The sequence below is a fragment of the Bidens hawaiensis genome, unplaced genomic scaffold (assembly GCF_021521415.1).
Source record: "Bidens hawaiensis isolate Kalapana, Puna unplaced genomic scaffold, B.hawaiensis_p1.1 tig00036138_1, whole genome shotgun sequence".
Taxonomy (NCBI): domain Eukaryota; kingdom Viridiplantae; phylum Streptophyta; class Magnoliopsida; order Asterales; family Asteraceae; genus Bidens; species Bidens hawaiensis.
This window is the reverse complement of record NW_027496302.1, coordinates 7,804-31,064: the sequence shown is the minus strand read 5'-3', so window position 1 is coordinate 31,064 and position 23,261 is coordinate 7,804. Positions and strand designations below refer to the sequence as shown.

At 36.7% G+C, this 23,261-nt stretch overlaps 1 protein-coding gene across 1 annotated transcript; it reads left to right on the top strand.

The window, feature by feature from the left end:
- Positions 1-426: 426 nt before the first annotated feature.
- LOC143588191 (uncharacterized) lies at positions 427-22,849 on the top strand. The gene is made up of 2 exons (XM_077069266.1): positions 427-1,023; positions 22,742-22,849. The coding sequence occupies exons 1-2, from the start codon at positions 427-429 to the stop codon at positions 22,847-22,849; spliced, it is 705 nt and encodes a 234-aa protein (XP_076925381.1).
- The last annotated feature ends 412 nt before the right edge of the window (positions 22,850-23,261 follow it).

Below are 23,261 nucleotides of genomic sequence, written 5' to 3'. Positions count from 1 at the left end.
AAAGTGTAACAAGTGTAACTTCCATCATGCGGGGAAATGTGATAAGTACCGTTGCAACAAGTGTGGCAGACATGGACACGAAACCAAGTTTTGTCGAGCAGACAACCCCCAGAAACAAGCCCCACCTTAAGAGGACCCGAAAGGGTGTTTTGAGTGTGGACAGGAGGGTCACTTTAAGAGAAACTGCCCCAAACTGAAGAATGCTGGTAACGGAGGGGAAATGGCAACGGGAACAATGGTAACAATGGGAATGGTAACAATGGAGGTGAAGGCAGGGGAAGAGCCTTCGTTATTGGTGGTGGTTCAGGTGAGACTTCTAACGACTCCGTAACTATTACCGGTAAATATATAATGAATAGTTGTTATGCGCTAACTTTATTTGATACCGGGGCCGATCGAAGTTTCGTGTCAACTAAATTTTGTGAAATGGTTAATAGCACCCCATCTGCCCTAGAGTCTAAGTACACTATCGAGTTAGCAGATGGTAAAACCATCCAAGTGTCCCATATTTGGAAGGGTTGTACCGTAGAATTGTCTAGTCATTTGTTTCCCATAGATCTTATGCTGATTGAACTTGGTAGCTTCGACTTAGTTATTGGGATGGATTGGTTGTCCAAGCACCGAGCCGAGGTTGTCTGTCACGAGAAGATCGTCCGCGTACCTCTCCCTGGGGGAGAAACTCTCATTGTTCAGGGTGAGAAAGAGAGTGCGACCGTTGGGATCATTTACCTTATGAAGGCACAGAAGTTACTGCGTAAAGGCCATACTGCGATCTTAGCCCTAATCACAGACAAAGGTACTGACGAGGCTGTGGAGGAGGAGGTCTCAATCGACCAGATCCCTATTGTTAGAGACTTTCCTGAGGTTTTCCCCGAAGACCTACCTGGCTTTCCGCCTCACAGACAAGTGGAGTTCCAAATCGACCTGACACAAGGAGCTGTTCCTGTAGCTCGTGCACCGTATCGCCTTGCTCAGAAGGAGTTAGAGGAACTGTCTAAGCAGTTGCAAGAACTGCTAGATAAGGTTTTCATACGCCCCATTTCATCCCCGTGGGGAGCCCCAGTCCTATTCGTGAAGAAGAAGGATGGAACTCTACGCATGTGTATCGACTATCGGGAACTTAATAAGGTGACGACCAAGAACCGGTATCCCTTGCCATGTATTGATGATCTGTTCGATCAGCTGCAAGGATCCAGTTACTACTCGAAGGTCGACCTTAGGTCGGGTTATCACCAACTCCGAGTTCGGGAAGAAGACATTGCGAAAACAGCGTTTCGTACTCGTTATGGACACTATGAGTTCGCCGTTATGCCATTTGGGTTAACAAACGCCCCAGCCGTATTCATGGACGTCATGAATCGTGTTTGTATGCCTTATTTGGATAAATTCGTCATTGTGTTCATAGACGACATCTTGATATATTCGAAGACAAGGGAGGAACATGAAGAGCACTTGCGATTAATGATGGAGCTACTCATGAAGAAACAACTGTATGCCAAATTATCGAAGTGCGAGTTCTGGATGCGTGAAGTAAAGTTTTTGGGCCACGTGTTAAGTGGGGAGGGAATCCAAGTGGACCAGTCCAAGATTGAAGCAATCAAGGATTGGCCAAACCCGAAAACTCCCACCGAGATCCGTCAATTTCTGGGATTAGCTGGTTATTATCGCAGATTTATTGGAGGATTTTCCAAGATTGCTAAACCACTCACATCCTTAACCCGCAAGGGCATTGTGTATAAGTGGACCGAGGTACATGACACAGCATTTCAAACTCTGAAAGACAAGCTGTGTAGTGCGCCAATCCTATCACTGCCCGAAGGAGTAGAGGACTTTGTTGTTTACTGCGATGCTTCACTGCAAGGAATTGGATGTGTGCTTATGCAACGGGAAAAGGTCATCGCATATGCTTCTCGACAACTGAAGACCGCTGAAAAGAACTACACGATCCATGACTTAGAACTTGGAGCCGTCATCTTTGCACTAAAAATCTGGAGGCATTACCTCTATGGAACCCAGTGTACGATCTACACTGACCATAAGAGCCTCCAGCACATATTCGAGCAGAAAGAACTGAACATGAGGCAGAGACGATGGGTCGAGTTGCTTAACGATTATGAATGTGCTATTAAGTATCATCCGGGTAAAGCCAACGTGGTGGCTGACGCCTTGAGCCGAAAAGAAACTTTGAAACCCAAGAGGGTTAGGGCTTTACAACTAACGATTCACTCTGGTTTACCCGAAAAAATCAAGGATGCCCAGTTAGAAGCTCTGAAAGCCGAGAATTTTGATGCCGAATCTTTGCGCGGTGTAGACGGGAACTCAGAGGTTAAGTCGGATGGCATTCGGTATTACCATGATCGAATTTGGGTACCGCGTTATAGGGATCTTAGAACACTGGTCATGGACGAAGCACACAAATCCCGATACTCAGTACATCCGGGATCAGATAAGATGTACCATGACTTAAAAGAGCTATACTGGTGGCCGAGTATGAAAGAGGAAATTGCTGGGTACGTGGCTAAGTGTCTGACATGTGCCAAAGTGAAAGCAGAACATAGGAAACCGCCGGGATTACTTCAACAACCCGAAATTCCTATGGGGAAATGGGAACATATATCCATGGATTTCATATCCAAACTACCCAAGACACCCAGCGGTTGCGACATGATTTGGGTCATAGTGGATCAATTGACCAAATCCGCACATTTTCTAGCCATCCGGGAAGCGGACAAGACGGATAGGCTGGCTCGCATTTACATTAAAGAAATCGTTTCCCGTCATGGTGTGCCGATGTCGATTATTTCGGACCGTGATGCTAGGTTTACCTCAAACTTTTGGAAATCGTTGCAAAAGTCGTTGGGTACACGACTGGATATGAACACGGCTTATCATCCATAAACAGACGGTCAGAGCGAGCGAACAATACAAACATTGGAGGATATGTTAAGGGCGTGCATCATCGATTTTGGGAGCAGTTGGGAGACGCACTTGCCTTTGGTTAAGTTCTCTTACAATAACAGTTACCATACGAGCATACAAGCAGCCCCTTTTGAAGCTCTGTATAGACGTAAATGCCGATCACCACTCTACTGGGCGGAAGTGGGTGAGAGCCAACTAACTAGCCCTGAAATAGTTCATGAAACGACGGAGAGGATAGTTTAGATCCGAAACCGTATGGCAGCAGCACGTGATCGTCAGAAAAGTTATGCTGATAAGCGTAGAAGGCCTTTGGAATTTGAAGTCGGGGACAAAGTTTTATTAAAAGTGGCACCGTGGAAGGGTGTCATTCATTTCGGAAAACGGGGAAAGTTGAGCCTGCGTTACGTAGGGCCATTCGAAATCGTGGAACGAATCGGTCCAGTGGCTTATAGGTTGGACTTACCGGAACAACTCCGCGGGGTACATAACGTCTTCCACGTATCAAATCTAAAAAAGAGTTTGGCTGACGAAAACTTGATAGTTCCTTTGGAGGAACTAGAAGTGGACGAACAGTTACGTTTCATCGAAGAGCCGGTGGAAATCATGGATTAGGACGTAAAGACCCGTAGGCACAGTAAAACTCCTATCGTTTGCGTTCGTTGGAATTCTAAGCGTGGACCAGAGTTCACATGGGAGCGCAAAGACCAGATGAAAGAAAAGTATCCGCACCTATTCAAACCTGAAGCCAAACCATAGGTACGATTTAAATTTTCGGGACGAAAATTCTTTTAACAAGGGGATGATGTGACAATCTGAAATTTTTTTTTTATTTCCTATCTTTCCTTTCCAGTCCGTGAGCAACATTTTTCAATTCTCGGGACGAAAATTCTTTTAACAAGGGGATGATGTGACATCCGACATTTTTAGGTTAACTCTGTTAACTAAACCCAGTTAAATCCTGTTGACTATGTCTATAAACTCAGTTAGTTCTGTTAACTATGAGTATGAACTCTTGTACATGTGATGTCATGTATGCGTATATTTAAGTCAACGTGTCATTGGTGACTTAAACAAGGATAAGTGACTAATTATAACTAGGATAATAAACTCGTCTTGCATGTTATAATAAACATGTCATATAACATGTATGATAAGTATAATGTGCTATGTGATTAATATGTTATATTATGGTTATTACATGATGATGTGATTGTAAGTAAGCTAAATGATTAAATAGGTTATATTGTATGTCATGTAACATGTTTATTATTTAAATGGAACCTTAGGTTATGTTACATAGGAAATGTTTATTAAAATATGTAGCATGTCACACATGAGTTAATAAAAGTTAACCTAAGTAATTTTGTTCATTAAATCAAAAATAATGAGTTGTTAATAGGAAAATAGGTTACAAACTATTGATTAACAAGACTTTTCTCTTTCCCTTCTCTCTTCCCTTTGGCCATGGATTCTCACACACACACACATACTCTCATATTTTTCATACAAACAATCTCTCTCAAGTATTATCTTCATAACAAAAGACTTGGTGATTTTTGGTAAACAAGGGATTAAGCCTTTGGATCAAACAAGTGAGTAGATGGTTATGTTTATATTTTTCCTTTAATTAATATGAACCTTGTATCCAAATGATTGGATCATGAAAGGGGATGATCAAAGTTTGACAAATAAAAAGGATTTTTGTATGAGTCTTGATTAATATTTTGAGTCCTTTATAAATACTTGTGTTCTTATTATGAAATCAAATGGATAAAAATAAGACATGCAATTTAATTTGGTAAGAATGTTTCTTGATGATTGTTGAATCAAAGGATAGAAAAGTTGTGATTTGTAGTTGATTGTGGTTAAAACTGTTTATTGGCAGATTAGATGTTACGGATTTGGATTGTTGATAACTTGATGATATGTTTGAGTTTTTGATCGATTTTTGATTCTATGAACATGTACTTTGAATCTAGTTTTCAGAAAGTCCAAAATCTTAATTTTTGGACACTGTTTGAATACTTTTTATTAATTTACATAATTCGGAGTTGAGTTGTAAATTTCATAACTTGATGATAAAAATAGATATGGATATAATTCTACTTCTAGGATGTTGTAAATTGAATTAGGAATCTAGTACAATTGGTCTTGCATCAATTGGACAAAAATGAAATTTTTGACAAATTTTTGATTACTGCTGTGTTGTTGTAGAAATATAAATCATGTTGTTGTAGTATATGAATATTCTGGACGAATTGGTAAATCCAAAAATTGTGAGAAAAATATATGTTGAACCTAATACTGATGTATACATGTGTGATTTATTTGGTAATTTAATTGTGAGTTTTGATTGATGAAAAAAATCGGTTTAGGTGGTATAAATTGTTAAAGGTGATAAAGGTGTTGGTTGAATTGAGATAATTGCAAATTCTGATATGTTAGTTGTGGTAAATTAGAACTTTGACTTTTTAAGTCAACTTAGAACTAGTTGACTAAATAGTTAGTCTTGCTTGTGATGTTGTGAAAGTGTATTGATCATAGAATTGCAAGGAATATGGCTAAGTGTGTATACTTGATGATTGATTAAGTGTGACTAGAATTATAAGGTAAACATTCTAAGTCCAACCTTTTAGTCAAAGGTCAATATTTTAGTCAATGGTCAAAACTTTAGTCAAAGTCAACAAAAGTCAAACTTTGGTCAAAAGTCTTTTTAAAAACAATGGGAGATTGTTGGATACTAGTGGTTCTAGGAAACATCCCACAAGTTACTTACGTACTTGCATTCTTAGGGTCTTAGCACGTGACGCATTTACTTCGGTCGGATTTGTAATACCCGAAGCACCAACAAGGTGAGTTTACGGCCCCACTTTTATACCTTTCCTTTGGGGGAGGAAACATGCAAAACTGTTTTAATTTACTTGCTCTAAACCTTTACACAACCGTTTGGTTGCTTATAACGTAGTGTTTCTTTGCCATGGAAAGTCCTCACGAACATCGGACCGTTAACTAAGGTTAACTGGCGTGGTAAATTTAAATAGTACTATTGGGTTTGACAAACCCCACCCTGCATTATTCTCGACTGGAGGTCGAACGGGGTGTAACTTTGACCAAACATTGTTATGTTTTGGCAATACTTGACTTGAGGCAATAACTAGTCAGCTTCGGTCGTGATGGAAACATAACACTATGCGGCAACGAGTTAACTAAGCGTAGTTAACCATGAGCCACTTTTATTTATAAATGTTTATGAACTGATAGAGCATAACTTACTTTGAAAACCTGTGAACTCACCAACCATATGTGTTGACTCTTTTTAGCATGTTTTCCTCAGGTCACTAGCAAGCACTTGGATTAGGATAACATTGCATTCATGGACTCGCATTGGTTTAAGTTTGAAAACATTTATTTGATATTGGTTTTGCGCTTGTAGCGCCATGAATTATTTAAACTTGTTTGGGAGATGGCTCCCGCACTTTGTTTAGCTTCCGCACTAGCACTTAAGTACTCTGAACATTTTATTTGGATTTGTTAAAACTTTTAAGACCATATAGATGTCTTTTGGTGTGATTAATGTGTTCGGATCCTGGTTTGTCACCCGCCTTACGGTAAAACTCCGTTAGTGGAAATTTGGGGATGTGACGAATTTCATCTCTTTGGTGATATGATTTAGGTTCATTTAAAGCATAATGCATTAATGGTCAACACTGTGCAATGATGCCTCATATCTCTTCTCAAAGCTTATTTGGCTTTCCCCAGATCACCCCAATTTGACTCAAACCTCCTGTATTTGGTCAAAAATATTTTTTGTATGACAGAACTTACTGTATTTTTGTCTTTTAGATTTAAACATATCTAGAGGTTGAACATTGGACGTACAGTTAGAAACATGCCTTTCATTCAAGATGAGACAGTTTTTGCCAACATCTTTGTAGTTCTAGTTGTAACCCTCTTGTTTGATAAAATATTTAAAACACTTATCAACTTTTGGTTGATTTATTCATTCTTCCCCTTGTTTTTGATATTTTCTCAAATTTTCTTAAAGTATGTTCCTTGTCATATTTAAAGATGTTTCATTTTTGGTTGACCAAATAACAACAGGCTCGTGTATGACTGCACGTTTCTGCCTATCATTCGGAGAGATTTATCTTGAGACATACAAAACAACTATGCATCTCCACATAAAGATCAGCATATTCATTATGTTTATATCACCTTAGATTTTACATCATCATGGGAAAGCAACCATACATGTTAATGACTATACTAAGGTCTTTTTAGCCTATTAATTCCATATGATCAGCTAAGTAGTCAATGTACTATCATTTCCCAATTTACAGTTTAATATTCAATCACCCCAATATCTCTTCATTGTCAGGTTAATGGCTATCCTGTTTGACCAAAAGTGATCAACAGGACCAAACATACATGCGAATATATGTCCTTTCAAAGTCAGAGCTATTGACATAGTTTTAAGTGAAGGTATAAGAAACAAGTCATAGTTGCCCCAAGTGCATTCAGTTTTCAGGTCAAAGGCTTTCCTTTGAATCTATAGAGATTTAAGGACCAAACATACACAAGCGCATGTCCTTCCAACTGGGCAAATGACATAGTTTTAAGCAAAAACAACTACTTGAGACTTTTCTTATAAAAATCCTTCTTTTAAGCTTCTTGAAAGATTGAACTGAATAAACTTATCATATCTCTACACCATTAATCAACTTTCTCATGTTTTGATCAAAATAAAGTATTTATGAAAAATTCATTATAAAATTCATTAAATCACTTAATTTTGACATAAAACACATTTTGACATAAACAGTTGAATCACATAATCAAATTTAATCATTCTTACCATCATCAAGAAAACAGACTGTACTAACATTCAATGTCTATCCTATCTTAACAGTATCAGAAGATCCGATAAAGCACATATTCAAGTAACCATAAACATGTGATTACTTATGACATCAGACAAGTATTTAATTTCACCCAAAAAGATCAAACTACTTATCATAACATCAGATCAGTTAACATGATAGTCAAGAATTATCATCAATTTCAAACAAATTGCACAGATATTTACATAAGCACGTATCAGTTAACTTCAAAACGGTGACATATTCAAGACATATTCAATCAATATTCAGTTGAAACATATTCAAAATGTGTAATCTCTAATGAAATAAACAGTTATCTCAGAGTGACACACATAGATACAGTTAAGGCACACACATTTAACATACTCAGTAACATACTCAGTAACATATTCAGTAACATATTCAGCAACATATTCAGCAACATATTCAGTAACATATTCAGCAACATATTCAGCAACATATTCAGCAACATACTCAGTAACATATTCAGCATGTGTGACCTGCACATAGAGGTACACAACCAATCACACAACCTTAATCAGATTTCATCAGAGTTGATCATTCCCAGGGCTTTCAAAAAAAAGTTGAACCTGGTTCTGTCAAGTGGTTTGGTGAATAGGTCAGCCAAGTTATCACTTGTATCAACCCTTTGTATTCAATCAAACCTTTTTCACTGCAGTCTCTGATGAAGTGACGTCTGATTTCAATGTGCTTAGTCTTAGAATGTTGTACAGGATTCTTAACAGTAAAATATGCAGCAGTATTATCAATCAGAATAGGGGTATTTAGAAAATTCAAACCATAATCCAGCATCTGATTTTGAATCCAGAGAACTTGTGCACAGCAGGCAGATGCAGCAACATATTCGGCTTCTGCAGTGGATATTGATACTGTAGCCTGTTTCTTGCATTGCCATAACACTAGCCCTTCACCCAAAAACTGGCATCCCCCTGATGTTGACTTTCTGCTCATGTTACACCCATCATAATCACTGTCTATATAAGTAAGCAGATCAAAGGCTTGATTCTTAGGATACGAAATTCCTAAGTCTGGTCTTCCCTTCAAATATCTGAATATTCTTTTCACAGCATTCATGTGGGAGACTTTTGGATTTGACTGGAACCTTGCACATACACACACAACAAACATGATATCTGGTCTTGTTGCAGTCAGATACATCAGAGATCCAATATTGGCTCTGAATTCATGTTCATCTACTGACTCCTCCTTTTCATCAGCAATCATCTTTTCTTTGGTATCCATTGGAGTTGAAGCAGTCTTGTAATCATGACGGTTGAACTTGTTCAAAATGTCCTGCATATATTTAGTTTGGTGAATGAAGATCCCTTCAGCCTTTTATTGAACTTGCAGTCCCAGAAAGAAGTTCATTTCACCCATGGAACTCATGCTATACTTGGATTTCATCACCCCTTCAAACTCCAAACACATAATTTCATTTGTAGATCCAAAGATGATATCATCAACATAGACTTGTAAAAGCAACAAATCTGACCCCTTTCTTTTGTAGAAGAGTGTCTTGTCAATGGCTCCCCATGTGAAACCATTTTCAAGTAGATGAGTTGATAGCTCATCATACCATGCTCTAGGAGCCTGATGCAGTCCATAAAGGGCTTTGTTTAACTTATACACCCTGTTTGGATACATTGGATCCTCAAAACCTGGTGGCTGAGCTACATACACCTCTTCTTCAATCTTTCCATTTAGGAATGTAAATTTAACATCAAGCTGGAATACTCTTATGTTCTTTATGGCAGCATATGCAAGGAAGATTCTTATGGCTTCCAATCTTGCAACTGGTGCAAACACTTCCTCAAAGTCAATCCCTTCTTCTTGAAGACATCCCAGTGCTACAAGTCTAGCTTTGTTTTTAATCACTAAACCCCATTCATCCCTTTTGTTTCTGAAAACCCACTTGGTTCCAATTGCATATCTGTCATATGGCTTGTCTACAAGATCCCACACATGTAGATCTCTAAACTGTGCCAATTCCTCTTGCATTGCCTCTACCCAACTATTGTCTTTTAAAGCTTGAGCAATGTTCTTTGGTTCTATTTGAGATAGGAAGCAAGAGTATAGACAGATGTTTGCTATCTCAGAATGACTACTTGTAACTCTTTCATGCAAGTCACCAATGATATTTTCAGCAGGATGATTCTTTTCAACAGTAGGAGTTTGTATTATCATATTTGTAGACAAATTTGTGTCAAGATTTGTTTCATTGAGTTCAGGTTCTTCAGTGATCAAATCAGCTTCTGCATCATGAAACTGTGGTGCTTCCTCATTGTTTTGTCCTGAAGTAGATGCACCATTGTTTCCCAGATTCAAATTTTGGAATAAGTTCTGAAATCTTTTTGTGGTGACAGCTTCTTCATTTGATTGGTTTCTTGTGTCACTCTCATTTTGAACTTGATCATTCTGTACATTTGGACTGTTTTGATTGTTCATAGCCTGATCCTGTTCAATGACCTTGCTTGAGGAGCTATTCACAAAAGTGTATTCCTTTTCTTTTCTAGCAACCTTTTTCCACAATTCTTTTAAGTCCAATTCTTTCTTCTTATTCTCTGCAAGTACACTTGTCTTGTAGAATGAATCATCAAAGTCTTCTGAATAAATCTTGAATGACTTAATTAACTTTTCATGATCAAACAGCCATTCTGCACCACTGACTGTGTTGAACTGATTCTCATTAAAAATGATGTCAGAAGACTCTATCACACTCATGTGATCTTTCACATATACTCTGTATGCCTTTGAGTGAGTAGAATATCCAACAAAGAAACAATCTAGTGACTTAGTTTGAAACTTGTTCAAATAATCTCTATTGTTCAAAAGAAAACATTTGCAACTAAATGGCTTGAAAAACTTGATGTAAGGCTTTCTATTATTGAAAATTTCATATAGAGTCTTGTTATGCCTTTTGTTTACAAGCACCATGTTTTGAACATAACATGATGTATTGATTGCTTCAGCTCAAAAAGTGACAGGAAAATTTGCATATGCCAACATGGTTCTGGCAGCTTCTATCAAAGTTCTGTTTCTTCTTTCTGCCACTCCATTTTGTTCAGGTGTTCTAGGAGCTGAAGATTGTTGAAATATCCCTTTCTGTGTGCAAAATTCTTCCATGACTCCATTCTTGAACTCTGTACCATTGTCAATTCTCATCATCTTTACTTTCTTATTCAGCTTGTTCTCAATCATTGTGACACAACCTTTAATCAACTCAGCAGTCTCATCTTTGGTACTTAAGAAATAAACCCAAGTATATCTTGAATAGTCATCAATGATCACCAGACAGTATCTCTTCTTTCCAATACTTGGTACACTCACAGGACCAAAGAGATCCATGTGAAGTAACATAAGTGGTTGATCAATTGAATTGATGAGCTTTGTCTTATGAGTAGACTTGTGTTGTTTTCCCTTTTGACATGAGTCACAATGATCAACTAACTTGAATTCTCTTGTAGGTAATCCAATTACATGTTCACCTTTGACCAGTCTATTCATGTTCTTCAAGTTTCCATGACAAAGTTTCCTATGCCACAATTTAGATTCATTTTCAGTGGCTTTGGAAACAAAACATGCACCTCCTCTTGAAATGGCTTCTTTCATATTCAACTCATGCAGGTTTCCATTTCTTGGTGCCATCATCATAATCATTTCAGGTGGAATTACAAACTCAGGTTTTAAAATGAAACAGTGTGAATCATCAAATTTGACTTTGTAACCTTTATCACACATTTGTGATATGCTCAGCAGATTTTATTGAAGTCCCTCAACATGAAACACATTATCAAATGACACTTTTCCATTTGTCAAGATTCCTTTTCCCACAATCTTTCCACCATTTTCATCACTCCCAAGTGACCTCTTGTCACAAGTCATGTGCCTAGAACAACCACTATCCATATACCATATATCATTCAAAGGAGTGGCCTATTCCTGCACAAAGATAAATTTGATTAGTTAAGTGATGAAGTGCAAGCTTCATCAACTTGCAACTCATCAGTGTCATTTTCAATGGCAGCTTGGGAAGTGAGTGTTGTAGATTCAGGATCTTCATGAGTGATTTCCAGATTATCAGAATTGTCAGTTTCATATCCACACTCTCTTGGTGTTTTAACAAGTGAAAATGAACTTTGGAGCTCAACTGAGCCAGTGACATCCTCTCTCAAGACATAGTCCTTTGTTTCTGAGTAGTCTCTTACATCAGCCACAACTTCAATTTTAGTTTCTGCATTAGGTTTCCAAGTGAAACCTTGTGGTTCATATCCATGTTTCATCAAGAACTGCTCATCACCAGTAAGTTCAGTTGGTTTCATTCTCTGATAAGTATCTTTTCTTCTTGTCTTCTCACTGTTTGATGATCCTTGAGAGCTATCAGATTTGACTGATTGAGTATCTTGCTTGATTCTCACAGACTGATAGTTCTTTTTGGTCAATTTCTCATGCCTTTTAGGAGATTTGCTTCTTCTTTCTAGTTCAGTCACTTTCTTTTCAATCCGTGTCTCCTTTTCAGATTTCTTCTTCTCTTTGTTCATGGTTTCATTACCACACACCTTTCCTTTTCCCAGATATTCATCATACTTCTATTTCTACAGGACAAAGTCTTGACCATACTTTGTTCCATCTGGTACATGAAATGGTTTGAATTTGAATCTTTCATTACATGAATCTGTGTGGTGACCATATTCATCACACCTTTTGCACCAAACCTTTCCCTTGAAGACTTCATGTTCTTTTGGTTTCTTGTATATTTCACTTGGCTTAGGTGTCTTGACTCCTAGAGTCTTCTGATTCTTTAAACCATCAAAATCAATTGAAAAAGGAACAAATTCCTCAATCTTGATGTCCTGTCTTTCAACATTGCTCTTGACAAAGACAATTTTCTTCATAGTCATAGATTCTTCATCACTGCATTCTCTAACCCTTGTCAGTCTTTTCTCATATTCTTCCATAGTTTCCACTTCTCCAACATCAAGCACCTCATGACTAGAAAATATTGGATAAACTGGGATAAAATTTTCTGTATCAACCATTTCATTCACCTTCTTCTTCTTGTTGTTCAGTTTTATCCTTCTCAATACAGCCTTGCTTGGAGGTCTGACTGCATTGTAGTCTATCTTCCTCCTTTCACAAATATCAAAAGAAACATGTTCTCTTTTCATTTTTCATTCTGTTTCTTCAATTTCGGTGGGACTGGTGGATACTTTGGAAGTTTATCAACAGATTCAGGTTTCTTATATTTTCTTCCTCTTTCAGCAGCTTTGATTTCCTTTTAGTAATTTGATCACTCAAATCATCTTGATCCAAATCAACTGAATCAAAGTCATCCTCAGAGACTTGAACTCCAATTGACTTATCCTCTTTTACTTCTTTCTTAATCACAAACTCACCTTCTTCATTCACTTCTACCTTTTTCTACAAATCAACAATTTCTTCTCTGTCTTGAAAGACATCTTTGAATTGTTGCAAGTATGCATCTTATTTCTCTTTGTCAACATTAGGCATAAAATTGTTGTTGAATGGTGGTGGAACTGTTTTGTATTTGTCTTGTTCTTTCACCTGATTCAGTATACCACATATGTTGCTAGTTGAGACTAAATTCTTCAGAAATTCAGTTTCAACCTTTAGTCTTGTGTTTTGCACCTTTTCTTCAACTAACATCTTCTTTAATCCATCAATCTCAGTGATGTATCTGGTTTGAGTTCTGTAAATGATCATGTAATCATCTTCAAGGCTTTTAATCTTTTCATCACTGATCATCTCACTTGTCTCATACTCATTTATGATACTTTGTTTTCTGAAACACTCACTTTCCAGCTTGCCTACCTTTTTTTTTAATTCAATGATAAGTTCATTTAAATCAACTGTAGGAGCAGAGTGTACCTGAGAAGATGATCCCTTTTCTTTCTCAATTATGGCCATGAATGCCACATTTGCTTTCCTGATGTCATCTGCAATGTCCTCTTCATGATTGTTCCAATCAAAATTTCCTTCATGTTGCGCAGTCACTGCCACATTTCCTTGATTTCTGATTTGATTTTGATTTGCTGGAACAGTGTTGTTTGGAACATTTTGAGCTGCTTGAAGGTTTTGATTGTTATTCATTTGAAAACCTTGATTCTGTTGTATACTTTGTTTTTGATTATTCATTTGAGGTTGAAAGTTGTTGAAGTTTGGGTTGTAATTGTTGTTGTTGAAGTTGTTCATTTGATTGCTGTTGTTGTTGAATCTTGGCTGATTTTGTTGGTAATTTTGTTGACCTCTTGGTTGATTCTGTTGATATTGATGCTGACCTCCTGGTTGTTGATTCTGGAATTGATTCATTTGAAAGTTTCTTGGTTGATTGCATTCTCTTGCAAAATGACCAGGTTGTTGACAATTGTAGCATATTGCTTTTAATTTGTCAAAACCAATCCTGTCATTAGGACCAGAAACTAGAGACCTACCAGTTCTGTTATACAGCCTTCTACTTCTCAAACCCAACATGGCAGCTTGCCATTTCAAATCCATGTCTTCCAAATCATCTGCATCAATGTGTTCCAAATCATCTTGTACCACACTTGTGTGAATTAGATACTTTGCAACAAATTCATTATATGACTCAGTAAACATAGACAACAAGGCTTGTGTTTCATTGCTTTGACTATGTCCTGTTCCAGTGTTAGGAACATTTCCACTTGACATAGAGACACAATCAGAATCATCAATCAGTTGCATATTGAACCTCTGCTGATTTCCTTCATTACTTGTGCTACCCCCAATGAAAGATTTTGGAGTGACAGCATTATGTTCAGCTGGTTGTTCAATAATGGGAATTTGTTATTGGTTCTTGGTGGACAGATTTCCCATTGGTGCAATCAATGCATTTGAAACAATGAAACATGGTCTATCTTCCTTGATTATCTCATTCTCAATCATTTCAAGTTCAGCAGCCTGAAGAAAGCATACTACATCATCCAATTTCAATTCATTGAAATTTTGCTTCTGAAGGATGATTTTGCAAGCAGTATACCATTCTTTTGGCATTGAGTTGAGTAACTTTGTATTCAAATCAAAGTCAGTCATTACATAATCAGTTGTTCTCAACTCATTCACAATACTTAGAAATCTTTCTAGTATTGATTTCAACCTTTCTCCATCTCTATACTTGAACCTTTCCAACTGTTGCTTCAATCTTTGCTTCTTTATGTTCTTTAGTTCAATATTCCCTTCATATATTTCAAGGATGGCATCATACATTTGCTTGGCTATTGTGTGATGAGCCACCTTGGTCAGAATCTCCCTAGACAAACCTAGCTTAATCATAGCTAAGGCTTTGTCATCCACCTTTCTCATTTTTTCCCTTACAGCGGCAGTTGCAGTAGCATTTGCACCTTCTTCAACAGCAGTTTGTGGACCATTCTTGATGGAGTTCCACATGTCAATATCATTGTAGCATACGGCTGCTTCAAAAAGTACCTTCTATTTGATAATGTTTTCCTGTCCATACAACCTTGGTATCTTGTTAGTAGACATCTCTTGTTCCTCATATCCAGACATTTTGAAATATTAAAAATCAGTTTCCTTAAAAAAATTTTCAAAATAATCAGATCTGAAAACAGAATGCTTAGATCTGATGTGTCTGATGTGATTAGAACAAGATTTAGATATAAAGATTAGAACAATAATTGAAATAAGGAAGAGAAAACACCGGTTGATTGTAGATCTGGAAGAAAAATGAAAAACAAAGTTGCTGACGTCACAAATCAATCGAACAGTGGTCTGCTTACGTCATTCTTCTTCAAATCTTCAATCAGCAACAATCTTTCTAAAATAGCAGTAAACAGCTCTGATACCACTTGTCTGGTCCCTTTTGATTCAGCTGGATCTTAATCAATCATGTCATAACTCACACAGATTAACCGTGTTGACAAGAGAGTTAATAACGGGTTGCTATATTTAGACAGATATCTGTTTGTTACAGGCGGAATCAATAACAAACATACGGTTGCAATACATAATCACAGGTAGAAGGCACACTCAAGATTCACTCAAAAGATTTCCATTTATATAATGTTAATCATACAAAAGGATAATCGATTTAGGGTTTTCTATGAATCCTAAGACAGCCGTCACACAATATTCTCTCAATAAATGAGTCAGTCTTATCCGTATTGTGTGTTCTGCTTCTCTCTCTACCTTGTGTCTGGCGGCGTGCCCTAAATATTCTATTTATAGGCCTGCCAACCTAGGACAGCTGTCATTCCTTCTAGAAACCCTATCCGATAATACATATTCAAATTACATATTCAAAAATAAACTAAGTGTAAAACAAGTCTTCCGGGTAGGCTTTTCATTAATCTTCAGTCTCCGAGTACGCAGTGTACTCGGCCTTCCTTCAGACTTGGTAAACATAGAAGTGTACTCGGGTTCAGTTTCCGGGTAGACTTTACTTAAAGAATATTTTACCATGTAAAATACATACCGAGTAGACTTCAATCTTCTTGAATTTATCAGACTTTGCCCGACAACTCCTTACGAGCAACCCTGTTCTTCTATGATCCTGTTCGGCTCTTTGTCATTGAATAACTTATTAGCAAAGTGTACTCGGGAATCACTATACCTTGCTTGAGCTGAACCTTACTCGATATAACTTAGAAATATTCCCTTAACTCATCAAGTATACTCGGACCATACTTATTGATAAATACCTTGCCCGGTCTTCCAATTACTTGGCTTCTTGGACTTGGTTAACCAAACCTTACTCGGAAGAGTAAAAGACTTGGTTTTGAAGAACAAACCTGCTTGACAAAGTGAACCTTGTTCGGAAATACCAAATCAGTGATCCTTACTCGGGAATGCACTAAATAGCATACCTTGCCCGGATATCCACTTAAGAAGACTATTTGAGGTAAACCTTGCCCGGGAGGCAAAATCTCGTACTCGGCTAAGTAAAAGCTTGCTCGGAACCCAAGGTGTGCTCGGGTTCAATACTTAGCTGTTTCTGAGGAGGTTGAGAAGATTCCAATCTTCCATATTCTTCGTTTAGGTCAAATCTCCTCATTTGGGTCAAACTTTTGACCCAACAGTATAGGAAAGAAAAGATATTGTCTTGTGATCATTTATGACTACTCAATATATACTTGGGTTTATTTCCTGAGTACAAAGGATGAGACTGCAGAATTGATTAAGGGCTGTGTGACAATGATTGAGAACAAACTGAATAAGAAAGTTAGAACAATGAGAAGTGACAACGGTACAGAGTTCAAAAATGGAGTCATGGAAGAATTTTGCACAGAAAAGTAAATATTTCAACAATTCTCAGCTCCTAGAACTCCTGAACAAAATGGTGTTGTAGAAAGAAGAAACATAACACTTATTGAAGCTGCAAGAACCATGTTAGCAGATGCAAATCTACCAGTTACATTTTGGGCTGAAGCCATCAATACTGCCTGCTATGTATAGAACAGGGTACTTGTTAACAAAAGGAATAACAAGACACCATATGAAATTCTCAACAATAAAAAGCCTTATATCAAGTTTTTCAAGCCCTTTGGATGCAAATGTTTTCTTCTGAACACCAGGGATTACTTGAACAAGTTTCAAACTAAATCCTTGGATTGCTTCTTTGTTGGTTATTCTACACACTCAAAAGCTTATAGGGTATATGTGAAAGACCATTTGAGTGTTATTGAATCATTTGACATCATCTTTAATGAGAATCAGTTCAACACAGTTGATGGTGCAGCATGGCTGTTTGATCATGAAAAGTTGATAAGGTCTTTCATGATTTATCCTGAAGACTTTGATAACTCATTCTACAAGACCCGTGTATTTGAAGAGAAAAAGAAGAAACATTGGACTTAGAAGTTATGGAAGAAGGTTGCTAGCAAAGAAAAGGAGTATACATTTATCAAGGGTATCTCAAATGACATTGTTGACCAAGATCAAGATCATGCATATCTTAATCAAGACGATCAAGATGTAGAGAATGATCAAGTTCAGACTGAGGAGAACCCAAGCAACCATTCAAATGAAGAAGATGTGACTACTGCAAGATTTCAACATTTGTTTGAAAGCTTGAATATTGGAAACAATGGTGCATCTACCTCAAGTCAGAACATTGAAGAAGCACCAGAGTTTTGATGATGCTGAAACAGATTTGATCATTGAAGAACCATAAATCAATGAATCAAATCTTGACACAACTGTGTCTGTTGATATGATAGTTCAAACTCCCTGTTTAGAAAAGAATTATCCCTCTGAAAACATCATTGGAGATATAAATGAAAGAGTTACAAGAAGCCACTCGGAAATTGCAAACATCTGTTTATACTCCTGCTTTCTATCCCAAATAGAACCAAAGAACATTGTTCAAGCTCTAAAGGACAACAGTTGGGTGGAGGCAATGCAGGAGGAATTGGCACAGTTCATAGATCTACATGTTTGGGATTTGGTTGATAGACTAAGAAACAGGTCAGCAATTGGCACAAAATGGGTTTTCAGAAACAAAAGGGAAGAAAGGGGTTTGGGATGCCTTCAAGAAGAAGGAATATATTTTGAGGAAGTCTTTGCACCTGTTGCAAGACTTGAGGCTATCAGGATTTTCCTTGCATATGCTGCCTCAAAGAACATTAGGGTGTTCCAGCTTGATGTTAAGTCTGCATTCCTAAATGGGAAGATTGATGAAGAGGTGTATGTTGCTCAACCTCCAGGTTTTGTGGATTGCATCAGGCTCCTAGAGCATGGTATGATGAGCTGTCAAATCATATTCTTGAAAATGGTTTCAAAAGGGGAGCTATTGACAAGACCCTTTTCTACAAAAGAAAGGGATCATCTTTGGTCCAACAAATGAACAAATGTGTATGGAGTTTGAAGAGGTAATGAAGTCCAAGTACAGCATGAGCTCTATGGGAGAAATGAATTTCTTTCTAGGACTGCAAGTTCAACAAAAGGCTGATGGGATCTTCATTCACCAAACTAAATATGTGCAGGACATTTTGAACAAATTCAAATGTCATGAATACAAAAAAGCTTCAACTCCAATGGACACTAAAGAAAAGATGATTGCTGATGAAAAGGGGGAGCCTATGGATGAACATGAATATAGAGCCAAAATTGGATCCCTGATGTACCTAACTACTACAAGAACTGACATTATGTATGCTGTGTGTGTATGTGCAAGATTCCAAGCAAATCTAAAAGTCTCCCACATGAATGCTGTTAAGAGAAGATCAGACTTAGGGATTTGGTATCCAAAGAACCAATCTTTTGATTTGATTGCTTACACAGACAGTGACTATGATGGCTGTAACATGAGCAGGAAGTCAACCTAAGGAGGATGTCAATTTTTGGGTGACAGGCTAGTGTCATGGCATTGCAAAAAACAGACCGCTATTTCAATCTCAAATGCAGAAGCTGAATATGTTGCTGCATCTGCCTTCTGTGCACAAGTTCTATGGATTCAGAACCAGATGCTGGATTATGGTTTGAATTTTCTAACTACCCCTATTCTCATTGATAATACTGCTTCATATTTTACTGTTAAGAATCCAGTGCAACATTCTAAAACTAAGCACATTGAAATCAGACATCACTTCATTAGAGACTGTTGTGAAAAAGGTTTGATTGAAATGCAAAGAGTTGATACAAGTGACAATTTGGCAGACCTGTTTACCAAACCACTTGGTAGAACCAGTTTCAACTTTCTTTTAAAAGCCCTGGGAATGATCAACTCTGATGAGGTCTGATTAATGATGTGTGCTGAGTTGTGTGTATCTCTATTTGTTAATTGATTATATGATTAGAGGTCTCACAAACTGAATGTTGAGTGAATACGCATGAATATGATACTTTTTCATGTTGACTGATATGTGCCCTATTTGACTTTATGTGCAAAATTAGGTATCTTTGATACTTCTTAATGTTTATCTGTTGATGTGTAGTTGTGATGTCATGATAAGTGCTCTTGATTTGAAATACATGATTATATGCTTATCTGACATTTTTGCTTAAATGCTTGATTATGTGAGTTATCTGATCATCTTGATGTTATTAGAATAGGAAAGACTGTGAATGTTAGAAATGTCTATTTGTTTTAATTATGTTGAGAATGATTAAGATTTGAATATGTTACAACTGTTTGTGTCAAAATATGTCTTTATGTCAAATTTAAAGATTTCAAATGAGTTATCAAATAAATTTTTGCATAATCACAAAATTTTGATCAAAAATGAGCAAGTTGTTAATGGTGTAGAGATATGATAATACTATTCAGTTCAAGCATTAAAGAAGCTTAAAAGGATTTTCAATGAAAAGTCTCAAGAGTTACTTTTGCTGAAAATTATGTCATTTGCTCAAGTTGGAAAGGCATATACTTGTATATGTTGGTCCTGTCATCTATTTTCAGACAGATAGGATAGCCATTAACCAGGAAAACTGAAGGCATTTGGGGCAATCTGTTACTTGTTTTCTATTCATACACTTAGAACTATGTCAATAATTCTGATTTGAAAGGACATATACTCACATTTATGTTTGGTTATGTTGACCACTTGTGGTCAAACAGAACAGCCATTTACCAGTCAAACAGAAGATATTGGGGTGTCTGAATTCAAAACTGTTTAAATATGGAATATTATAGTACATTGACTACTTAGCCAATCATATGGATTTATTAGGGTAAAAGGACTCTTAGTACAGTCATTAACATGTATGGTTGCTTTCTTATGATATGTAAAATCTAAAGTGATATAAACATAAAGAAAATGCTATGATTTATGTGGAGTTACATTGTTGTCTATGCATGTTCCTAGATAAATCTTTTCAAATGATAGGCAGAAAAGTGATTATCCAGTCATACACAAGCCTGTTGGTTTTTGGTTACCCAAAATTAATCATCTTATAATAAATGACAAAGAACAGTTGTTAACTACTTTAATTTCAAATATTTTGTCAACCAAAAGTAGATACATGTTCACAAATTTTTATTGGAATAATACAAACATGAGGGTTAATTCCAGAACTACAAGGGTGGAGGCATTCATATAAGTTCTTTAAACATCCTGAATGAAAGGCCTGTAAGTCCGATTTGCGTGGCCTATAAGTCCAACGTTCAACCTCACATATGTTTGTAAATTTGAAAAGAAATATCTTAAAAAATTTCAAAAATATGTTCTGTCATTAAAAGTTTTTAACCAAAACCAGGGGGTCAAAGTCAAATTGGGGTGATCTGGAGAAAGCCAAATAAGCCTTAAGGATAGATAAGGAGCATCAGAACACAACATGTGTTGTCCATTAAAATATCTGCAACTTAATTGAAACTTAATCAAATCACCAAAGAAATGAAAATCATGTTAAGTCTAGACCTACTGTTGACCTGTCTTTGTAGTCATAATAATGCTGAGAATGAAGTACTGAGAAAGCTACTTAGTCAATATGATCCCAATCCTGAGATCATTTCAGTTTATAAAAGAAATTGTTTTGAATTGAAACATAACTGAAATTTGATCTCTAAATGCACCATTTGCTCTTAAGCTGTGATCTGTAGTGATACATAACTGATAAATGTCTCTGACAAGTGGTTTAAGTCAAAAAGTGTTGAATAAAATAGGTTGAATATGTATGTTCGGGCAAGGTTTAATGTTTTCTAACCTTCCCGGGAAAAAAACAGTTGAATATGGTTGAATATGTATTTTCGGGTAAGGTTTTATTCTTATTAACCTTTCCGGGCACACTTAGATGTTTTTATCTATGTTTGTTATTTTCGGGTATGACTTGATGATTTTGAGTCTTCCGGGTAGACTAAACTGATTAGTTTAGTTCTCGGGCATACCTGATGTTTAAATATGATAATACTAGCAAGCTATTTGATATATTAGACTATAGCATACTTAGGTGTTTTATGTTTAATCTATTTCCAGGCATGACATGTATTGTTTGTGATTATGATTTCTTTGAAATTACAAGTGTTTTCGAGCAGACTTTGTCTTCCGGGCACACTTGATATTCTGGGTACACTATTGTTCCCTCAATATACTTGGTAATGTCAAAAATTTGACTTTCCGGGTACACTGTCTGGTTGATTTCTTTTCGGGCACACTTTATACTCAAGAAAGGTTATTCGGGTATACTTTGCTTAAGTAGGTTGTTCGGGCACACTATACACTAAGAAGGTTGCTCGGGCACACTGTGCATCAAAGAATGCTTGATTGAATATGTTTCTTATGCTGATAGGGTTTATGCTAACTTAGGAATTTTAATTTAAAATTGAGAAATTTATATGGGTATCTTAATTGATTCCTAGCAAGATTGCTTATTTGATGAATTTGTACTTGATTGTGTATCTTGTGATTTGGTTCTCAAGAAATCTGGCATTTCGAGTAAGCTTTCTTCATTCTATCTTGACTTTAAATTACTTAATCTCACTAAGCAAGGTTTGTAAGTGGGAGGCACCGGGCAAACTTTATCAATTTAACTAATGAAAATTTTACGAAGTAAAGTTTGACATTTTGATTGTATCGGGTAAGGTTTAGCTGTTAATATTTTTAAATGGATAACATTATTATGTTTGACAGCTAATAACACACTACAAGACAAATGCATTTAAAACCCACTTTCAAAAGGTATATAAGAAGGAGTTAGGGATATTTTCAACATTATTTTCCCTCTCTCTCTCTCTCCTTCCACTGCAACTGCTTTCTCTCAAAGAAACCCAAACCGAATTATCATATTCGTTTATAATACAAACCCTAATTTTAATCAGCCCCCTAATTCCGAATCGGTAAGCAATGATAATGTGTTTAGGTTATTAATTTGTTGAAGAACAGGTTCTTAATAAAATTTCTCTTTTTCTTCTTCAAATTTATAACTTGAAATTGCTTAAAGTAATGAACTTTTATGCTAATTTCGCTTTGAATGTGTTTGATTGTGATGTTCAGATATGGCAGAAGAAGAAGAGGTTCAACCTAAATATGCCTTTGAACCAAAGCACAATATGTGCGCACTGCTGGAGGTCACTCCTGACAATGAGCCAGTTGAGAGAATGATTACCTGGATGGCTAGATCCAACGTGACGTTTGCCTTCACAGAATGCCCAATCATCTATAGAAATCATTCACTAGATTTCTGGCGATCTGCAAGACTTGTTGATGACATAAATGGGAAAAGAATCAAAGCAACTGTTGCAAGCCATGAAATACATGTGGCAAAAAGGATTATAAGAAGGTGTTTGCAGTTACGTGATGATGACCATAACCATATAAACTTCAATACTGATCATTTGATGAGGATCTTTGAGCAGATGATGGGGTATCAGGGAACTGTCCATGATGGACAATTTCAAAAGGGGATGTTCCCTATGTTTTATAGTTTCTTAATTCACCATGTGATACAGGGGTTTTCTCCAAGAAAAAGGATCATGGACTCTGATGAGTCGTGATTTAGCAAATGCCACTGTTG